The 10,013-nt window shown below is 36.7% G+C and overlaps 1 protein-coding gene across 4 annotated transcripts in view; it reads left to right on the top strand.

Moving 5' to 3' along the window:
- Positions 1-9,605, top strand: part of RSPO2 (R-spondin 2) — a 102,814-nt gene extending 93,209 nt beyond the window's left edge. For all 4 annotated transcript variants that reach the window (XM_071803857.1, XM_071803856.1, XM_071803858.1 and 1 more), the window contains one exon: positions 7,491-9,605. In XM_071803857.1, the coding sequence (XP_071659958.1) occupies positions 7,491-7,600 (110 nt within the window). In that variant the 3' untranslated portion in view covers positions 7,601-9,605. The remainder of the gene's footprint in view (positions 1-7,490) is intronic.
- The last annotated feature ends 408 nt before the right edge of the window (positions 9,606-10,013 follow it).

The raw sequence follows: 10,013 nt of genomic DNA on the forward strand, positions 1-10,013 counted from the left end.
AGATGTTGTCTCAATAGAATTTATTTTCTATTCATTATATGATGCAATAAAGATAAAATTAATTAAATTGGTTAATAAAAGGGGAAATGGAAGAAAAAAAACCTACTGGACAGAGAGAGTTACAGGTCAGATCAGTGTCTAATCAAACCTAGTGAAGTTCAAAGCCATTTAGTTCTTACCTGTAGTTGTTGCCTATAGAGTTAAAATACATTTATGTATATTCTTGACTGTATAGAAATATTTTTAATTATTTTGAAATATATTTTATATTACACTGTGAAAGGAAGGAAAACAAACCAACTCAGCCTTTCATTGGAAAGATTTTGTTTGGATTTGATTGCAAAACATCAGATCTGACATAGTGTGGACCAAGATAAGAATAGCGAGTACCCTGTTATGCAACTGATGTTCTTATCATTTGAATTCTGAGCTAAATCTACATTAGATAAACATTTTTGTCTGCATTGAAGACCCACATGTTTTCATACAACTGTGACTGAAAGGATGATGGGACCCAACATTAAATATCTATACTATTCTGTTAAACACAAGTCTTCTATCAGAGTTTTCTGAGAATTTCCATGTCACCTTGAATTTGGCAATTTTCCTCTTTCCCCACTCTTTCTTCTCTGAGTCTGTATGTGTGAAGTCCTAATTGCAATTGTAATTTTATTTAATAAGTAGAATCAGTTGACTTATGTTCTAGGTAGAGCAAATGGGTATTTCTGCAAAGAAAAATCAATATTCTTTGAATGATGAAAGTGGAAGTCAGTTTTCAGTTAATGTTTCACCGCCATCTACTGTACATGTTGGGGAAATGCATTTTAGCAACGTAAGACAGCTCTTCTGCCAGTGAACTTTCCTTAAAGTCGTGGAAAAATCCATTAAATTCTCAATAGGCTGTGACATGTAAATTCTATTCTTTGTGGAGGAATCCATATTTCTTAAACAGATGACAATGTCTGATGATACTCAATATTGTCCAGAAGGAAAGAACATCAGATTTTAGTTTTGCTTGGTTCGTTTATATTCAGACCAGATAAAAGTAGATGTGTACTTTGCTTATTCTTGCCTTAATTAGTAAAACTTTTAATTTCTTAGTGAATGTGGCAAAACAAAACAAAACAATGTTAGTAGGATTAAGATAGAGAAACTTGGGGTATTTTTTTTAGTAGTGGAATTATTTTGGTTCTTTCAAATTGACTTTCACCTCAGCAGTTGATGTCTGGTGTTATTACACAAACACTAAGTATATGCAATATTAAGTGTTGGCTGAGTTATTATAATTCACCCAAAGCTCTGAAATTATTAAATTGAAAATAAAATATCAGGATTCTGCCTGTCATGAACCGAATAAGATATCATACAGGTTAGCTCTGCACTACAGTGCTTTCATATTGATTTGTGTAGAAATTACAAAGTTTATTCAATACAGAAATTTCCCTGATTTTCATCAGTAAAGCTGACTTCAAATAGACAAGAATGTTTCAAAAATATCTAGCTTGTTATTGTAACAGCTGTAAAAGCTTTATTAATTTCAATAGACCAGGAATACATGTAATTTATGATATTAACTATTAGTATTGCACCAAAAAGTGCAAAACCACTTGGGAGCTGAAGAAATACCTTTATTTATTTCTTTGTATCACTTGTGATAAAGTCTGTAGTTATGATATATATTTTTATTTTTTTTATTCAGGGCCTAATTTGCTCAAGATTTTTCAACCCTTGCAAATGAAGAAAGAATGATAAAAGAATATTCTTTTTTTTGTGGTGTCCATTGTTACCATATTACATTGCTTTTCAAATATTAATTAACTCACCTTTACAAATTCTGATATTTTAGGATTCAAAACGGTGTTGTGGGCAGCTGATGTACTTGGTGTGATTGCAAGATCCGTTCTGTTGTCTTCAGAGGCCACAAAGGGTAATGATGCCCATGCCATCTAGTTTGCCAGATGAGTAAAGTTCTTTGCAGCCTCTTCCCGTGCGTCACTTGTCAGCATTGGTTTGTAAATAACACTTTAGAAAGAGGTTGATTTTGTAGCAGTGTAGAATTTTTTCTTTCATTGAGTGTGTGTTTATAAGATTTCTGAACAATTTGTGCATTTCCCTGGCAGTTTCAGTATCCAGAAATTTTAAGCTGACTGAAAGCCCCAGGAAATAAATTACCCCTGGGAAATAATTTCTGGACTGAATCCTTTGTTTGCCTGGTTGTTGGCCTTTTGTAGTCACTGTTTATGTGTAGTTCGATGTGCACTGCAAATAGGGAGTAAATGTTGAGGCATCCCTGGGTCTGTGCAGGGCAGAAGTTGTCCTGACAGAGAGGACTACTCCAGAGGCTCACATCTGCCATCTTTCTCTTGATTTGAGCTGCTGGTTAATCATCGAGTACCTCTATCATCTTTCCAATGCTGCCATTAGTTTCCCTAGTGCTTGCCATCCTTCAGTGATATAACTTGAGTGTTACTGTGCAGAGGACATGCTGCCCAGCATGGGGTCTGTGATAGAACTGCAGCCATAGGAGAACGGTCTACTAGTATGCAACATTGAGCTCCTAAAAGGACAAATGAAAGGGAAGAAAAGATCACAAAGGTGTATTTAGCAAGGTCTACTATTTTCCCAGGACACCATTGTGCCTTTGCTACTGGCAGTGCAAGTTCTATATATGAAAATCCAGGCAAGGGAAGTAGGAAGGCACCTTTAAGTCCTGTTATTCAGTAGTCATCCATACAAGAGAAAATATTTAACATTTTGATATCTCTAAGATAATTTGTTTATGAAACTACTGAAAGTCTGTGAGGGATTACACTATGAAATAAAGCTGCAGATGGTAGTGTGTGGTGGTTTTTTTTTTTTTTCCCTTTTCTTAAATGTTTTCAATTCAAATCCTTGCTGCCCTCATGTGGATGTGTACTGTGTTTTCTTCATCTGCTGAAACTGGCAATGGACAGATTTTGTTCAGAAGAACAGTACATACAACAGTATTTACACCACAGCTGAAAGACACCTCAGATACTGAACTGATGCTGTCTGTCTGGGCCATGGATCTCGAACAATGGGTCTGGGAGTCCCTGTAGATACATTTGCTGCGTTTTAGTTATAGAGAACCAGAACTGCCCTGAGTGTGAGGAATCTGCTGACCAAACTCTGCTTGGAGAAAGCTGCCTTTGCAGCTGACAGAAGGTGATGAAGGCTCCTTCTGAACCATGTAATGACTATCCCGAATTGACCAGGTGGGTCCAACCAGAAGGAACATGCAGTATTTCCAAACACCTTTCAGCTCAGGATATGAGACAAACTAGAGAACCAAGCATAAGCTCTCAGTCTACCAGCATGGAGCAGTTGTAGGAGCAACACTGATAAAATAGCACAAAAACAGCAGAAAAATGATGAAAAATAATCCAACAAGAGCTCAGTTAAATAATGATTTTAGTAGCTGTTACTATTGGATGCATGGGCGGATGCTGTATGTATTAGCACAAATAATGTGTTTTTGAGAATTCATGTTGAATTGCATTATTACCTAGATGTTCCTGTACTGTTACCTGTATATTATCATACCATTAGAAGCTGTGGTATGTTGTTAGCTAATGATGATGTTTCATTGCATAGTGTATTATTTGTCCATCTACCTACCAGAACCAAGTGGTGCAAACAAAACTTTAATGAATAACACCGTAAAGATACCAACCATTGGCATAAGCTACTTAGAAAATAAGGACTTTCTCTTTGGTAATTTATAAAGCAAATAGCAAAACTGAGATTTTTAACATTACAATAAAGGGTTTAACTAATGGTTTGTCGATCTTCCTTCTGTAAAATAACCTGTGAAGAAATATGAGATACAGAGTGATAGGTAAGCTTTTAAGGCTTTTACTTGCTAGATGCTTGAAAATCAAATCCAGCTAAGTTTCAGATCCTTCAAGGGTCCTAGACTTTTCAATATATACACGACTTTACAGAGTATTAAACAAATTCTGTAAATTACAGTCAGAGCTGACTATAATAAAAAAAATTGAGGAGCCCTCTTTTAGACAGACATCAAAAATGCTTTTCAAGGAAAAGTTAGTTAGCCGGTTAGTATGGAAGGGAAAATGCAATCAAAACAAAGACAGGAATACAGTAACCTGAGCAGTGCTCAGATATCCTGCACTTTGCATTAATTATTTGTGTTTGCTCCCATTGCTGTAATCAACATAAGCTTTCAAAAATAGATTGTCTGCAGTTATACAGATTGAAGATTGCACCCTATGTGGAGGCCTGTAAGTTGGAAAGGAGAGGCAAGGCACGTGGCTGTCTGCCAGGTGACAAGCAGGAGGGTTATCACTAGGAAGGACATACTGTTGCTTAAAGAGACGTACTGGCTGTGAATCCCAGGTGGCTGCATTGGATGTTTTGCTTGCTCAGGTGCTATTTCTGATCAGGAGGGGTTTATAGCCTAGGTAGATCAGACTTAATATCTCATATATTTTCACTTTCTGCCCTGTGCAACAATACTATAACCTGTTATTGATAGTGGTAAAACCCCTCTAGAGAGACAGAGTCCTTTTGCTCTCCCTTCTCATTTGCTTCAGCCAAGAATTGCCTTCTGTGTGGAACAGTGAGTTCTGGACTATAACATACCATTGCTAAAAGCCCACCTGCCCCAGCAAAGCCAAGCGCAGCAGAGCCCAGCTGCTTGCTATGGAGAGAGGGCTCAGGGTCTAGGCTCTTGCTCTCAGGAGCAGTGGGCATGGCGAGGTGTCGGGGGTGTGCAAGGCTCCCTGGGGACAAGGTTCTCCACACCTGACCCACAGCACAGAGCAGAGGGAGCTGCTGCCATCAGTGGCCCCAGGGGAGCGCCTCCTCCACCAGCTGTCCTCACCCCACTGCCCTCCAGCCGGGGAAGTGGGAGAGTTTGGCTCCTGGATCCTCTTTGAGGATCTACTTTCCATATCAAACATCATGTTCTTCAAAAGACATCTGTAGCAGGGTATTCAGAAGTTACTTCTGTTCACTGTGCTTCTGCTGACAAAATAAGCATGATAACTGAAATTGAATTTAATAAAGTTCTCACGCCTGGTGACTCCAGCTGCGTGCTTTGTTTGAACTTTCTAGTCTTTACAATCACTCTTTTCTTGCAAATCTCTAGTCTCTATTGCACTCTAGTAGCAATACGGGAGCCAATCGTTTAGCCAAGAAATAATTTTTATATTCAGTTTTCTGGTTAAAATGACAGTTGGAATTTCGGACTCAGCATCCCCAGCCATCTGGATTTTCTCTGTGTGGTGTAATATTGTCCTGAAAATAATGAAACTTACTCAGTAAAACAGGGCACTCGGAAATGTAGTGAGCAGCCAAAAAGCTCACTAACAGGAGAACAAGTTATCAAGTATCAACAGCTCAGTGGCACAACCTCTGTATGGGTGGCTACTCCATGGCACGTGTAAAAGAAGGTAATTTGCCTTTGGGATGCCTTGGGGCAAACACAAGTATGGGGACAGTTGCTGCAGAGCAGCAGAAATACCACTTGTTGTGCAATGATGTCAAATCATTGAAAACTAGTCCAGTTCATTTCTGTTTTAGGGATATTGTATGGAGAGCATGCTGGCAATTTGATTTGTGTTACAGAAGGTACTTTGTAAGGATTAGACAAAGATACCAAGTGGCTTGTTTGTAGTTTTATCTGTGCATCTCAGAGTTTTCAGAGGAAAAATAATAGGATCTTTCACTATCTTAAACTTACGGTAAGAATTGGGTTAAAAAAAATTAGAATATTTAAAATGCAAGTTAGAATACAGTGTTGAGCTCTTCATTTATCCTTGTTCTGATGCTTTTCAATATACCAACTAGTAGAATCACGTCATAAAATTTTGATACCGAAATTTCTGTAATTCAAACCATCTTGTTGTAATGCCATTTTGTGTCAAATATTCCTTCCCTCTGACCTCATTAGGTGTGCCTAGTCATTAGATACAGTGTTACTAAAGAGTTTTAACTGAAAAGCTGCTTTGATTAATGATTGGTTGGACTGAGGTTTTACTGTGTAGGATTAACTAGATTTAAAAATGGCAAAATGCCATAGTAGCATTAATGCCAGACTTTAATGAGAAGCAGAACTAAACTCCAAGGACCCTTATGATTCTAATATGGACTAAACTCATATGCTCATTACCTTAATGTCCTGTCTTATTTTATAGACAAGTATTCCAATAATGCCTTTAGAATAGTAGCATGGCCAGCATATTACAAATATGTAATCTGAAGTATACAACCCTTTATTTTTAATGAATCAGCAATTTTGATAGGTTTTTAACCAGATTTATTTAGTGTTATTATCAAATAAAGAAAAATGCTTCACACTGGTTTGGGTCTTTTGAATTATGAAACAATATGGAAGTAAGACAAAACCAGATTGGCAAAGATTTCTCCCAATTACTAATGGACTGACAATGTAGATGAAAAATGCATTTTCATATTTTCATGTGATCTGCTACTTGTATTTCCTTTTACTGTATTTTTAAGTTCATTTAGTTCTCCTGAAAATTTACAAAGTTGACGCCTCTAGAGATTAATAACCATATTTTTTACCATTGATTGCATATTCCAGTATATGATACTGCCAAGTAAACCCAGACTTGTTCTCACTCCAGACAGCATTCAGTCGTATTCTTAAATCCTACTAGACTTCGTAGGAGTTAAACGTATACTTAAAAGGTAAAACACTGCTGAATGAGGGCCTTTGTATCCAGCATTTTTTCAGTCCATGGTATCTTTGTTGAGATAATCAAAGAGCACTGATCTATTATTAGAGCTGAACAGGAAAAGAACTTTCTTATCCTGGTAGCCTGGGAGTTTTTTCCTGCATTGATTCTGATTTCCCAGTTTTGGTTATTTTTCAGTGAACTTCCAATAGTAAGAAGCGCGTAATGAAATGTTTGTTTCTGCACAGTAATACACTGTGAGAATTAGGCAGACCGCACTAATAAACAATAGCGACAGTTCTTCGCAGAGACAGCACTGTTTCTGCCAAGACATGTAGTGTGATGTCCAACCAAATACTTGGACTATAATGCTTAATTTCTCATTGAAATCATGGATATATTGGACTTGACTTAAATAAGATTACTCGCTCCAGTAAGTTTATGCAAGGGTCTAAGACGCGTATCCAGTTGTCAGTGAGTTAGGAGCCTATGTACTCATTTGGCTCTGGGCCCCAGGCACTTGCATAACGTTGCTTGCGTGAGTTACCCAGCCAAAAGTGAGACCTACCTCAACGTGGTTACTCATACCAGCAAAATTGTGCCTGTGGACAAGTGATGATAGTCGAGGATCCTGCTTCCTCTTATATCACACAGAAAACTTCTGTTTTCACTGGTGATTGAAGCTCACTAGCCAGCAGTACAGAAAATTTATGTACCACTGGGTTTTTCAACTAAAGTCTAATATAATTTCTGTATCCTTTACTTAATTGAGGTTTTTTGTTTTGTTTTGTTTTTGTTTTTCAGGGAGAAGACCAACAAAAACAAAGGACAAGAAAAAGAAGAAAAAGAATTTGATGGAAAGGGCTCAGAAGCAGCACAGCATCTTTTTAGCAACAGATAAAACAAGCCAGTAAAGACTTGATTTTCTTTAATTTTTTTTTTTTTTTGGAAGTGCACAAAAGCTGCTATATGCTCCTGCCCATGGATGCACTATGATTCAGCTGCTTTGACAGTATTGGTGGCAAATAACTTGTGAAAAAAAAATCCCACAAGCTTGTTTGTTTTATTTATATATATTTTTTTAATTTTATTTTTTCCTCTCATTTTTGACGTAAGACTTAAGGTCAGGAGCGCACTGAGTTGAATCAGTGGAAGTGGTGCTGAAGTGCATCAAAGATTTTGCCCTGAGTGCCTGGTCAACATGTTGCCACAGAAGAGAAGCAAGAAAGAAGCCTCCGTATCACCATAAGCGGACTTGTGCATATTTAAGTAAAAAAAAGGAAGTCTCAGAGGTGTAGGTACTATTGCATTTATGGCCTTTGTTTCCTATATTTGTACATTTCAAGAGTAAATGAATATGACTTACCTACCTAGAGTTAATGGACATTGTTCTCAGCACCTGCTACATTGAAACAGTTGTATAATAAAACTGCTTTAAGACAATATACCACAGGAGTTACTGCTTAGACTTACAGAAGCACAACAGACTCTGTGTACATATTACTCTGTCTACATATAAATGAACATATTTACTGTACATCTATGCATTTTAATGTATAATACTTTATACATGTTTAAAGTTATGTCCTTTTGGTTCTAGTAATATACTTTAAAATAATCCAGTAAATGTTTACTTGTTACAATGTTTTAAGTATCTTCTCATATTTCTCAATAGTTACAAACTGGATTTTTTTTTTTTTCTCATTTGTAAAGCACATTCAGATGGCTAAACTACCTTGGACTGACCCTCACAATGGAGTGTCAGCTCTGAAGTATACTTGTCAGACTAGTAAACTGCAAATCTTTTCCGCTATTCTGTACCCTCAGCCTCGGTGTATTTTGTCTCAGAAAAAGAACTGTAACTTTTCTAAAGGTGAGGCATGATGACGATGATAGATGTTTTGAGTGTCAGAAAAGAAATTACATGGAAAGTTCTTGGTATTGGTAATTGTATATGTAGTGTTTTTTTCAAATATAATGCACAATGTTTTATTTCTGATTGTCCTGATCTAGTCAGATACAGCAAAAATTATCTGAATAACAAAAGAAAAAGCTATGTGAGTTCAGTCATTCAAAATTATAGCAAACACCGATGTCCTAGGATTGCCAGTTATTTGTTTAGCAAATTTGATCTGCATCTGGTGTTTGTTTTGAGTTTGTTTTGGGAAGGGTGGAGAGAATTTTCTGTGTAGGAAGTTAAAATGGCTCGCGATGTGTAATTTGGTAATGTATCATTATTGGGCTTGCATTCAAGGAGATTTTTGAAAATCTGCTGGGAAAAGCCCACATTAAGTTGCTGTTATTTATATTGTCACTTAGATAAGTTATTTCAGTTCTAGGACTAAAACTTGCATAATACCTACACAAAGCAAGGAAAAGGTAAAACAGCCCACAGCCCCTACAAACCTTTTTTTTGACATATGCTTTAGAAAAATCCCACAAATCTCAGTTATAGCTTCATGGATTATATACTTCACAAATAAACTAGGGAAATAAAGCATCTATAAGCACAAATATACCCATATTTAGCTAGGACAAGTGTTGCTAAGAAACTGTGTAATAGTTGGGCACATACAAATGTTCCATGAAACCACATGTGGACTTTCACTTAACTACGAGGTTTTCATCATATTTCATTTAGAATATGTTCATTTTTTACCTAGAACGTAATAATGTTAAAGACAGTAAAATTGTTCTGATCTTGGGCTGGTATTTTAGACATTAAATGCTCACTTAAAAAAAAAATAATAAGGACAATAAGAACTGTAGCTGCCTATTTGCTTACTGGTTATCAAATTTGGCTGTAAGTGCAGTGAATGCCCTCATACAACCCTCTTAGTAGTAGTTACAAATCCTGTATTAGGCATGTCATGGAAAGAATGCTACAAAATACAATAAAATGATGTCACGAGCTTCTGAGTTAAATATTTTTGGTCTTTATTTTAAAGAGTGTATTTCTTTGGGATAGCATACACATGGAAGAATTGGAGAAGGTATGTGGACAGAGATTTTCTCCCACTGGGGTGGAAAATGTGAGAGGTTTCCAAACAGTGATTTTGTTGACACAACATGTTTGAAAAGGCCCTGTACATCAGATATACATTGATTTATCTTGTCCCAGTCACCTTCATATTCAGAGATTCCTTGAGAGTGTAGATACAAAAAATCATCCCTAATTAACAAATTCCCTCATGTGTAGTTTCCTTTTGTGTTAGACATCTGTTTTTATCCTGCCTTTGTATGGCAGATCCTATCAATGTATTCAGAGCAATGGGTTTTTTGTAGGATCATACTTCTGAGATTAGAAAGGATCATTCCTTGGAATGG

This window comes from Patagioenas fasciata, chromosome 2 (genome assembly GCF_037038585.1).
Source record: "Patagioenas fasciata isolate bPatFas1 chromosome 2, bPatFas1.hap1, whole genome shotgun sequence".
Taxonomy (NCBI): Eukaryota; Metazoa; Chordata; class Aves; order Columbiformes; family Columbidae; genus Patagioenas; species Patagioenas fasciata.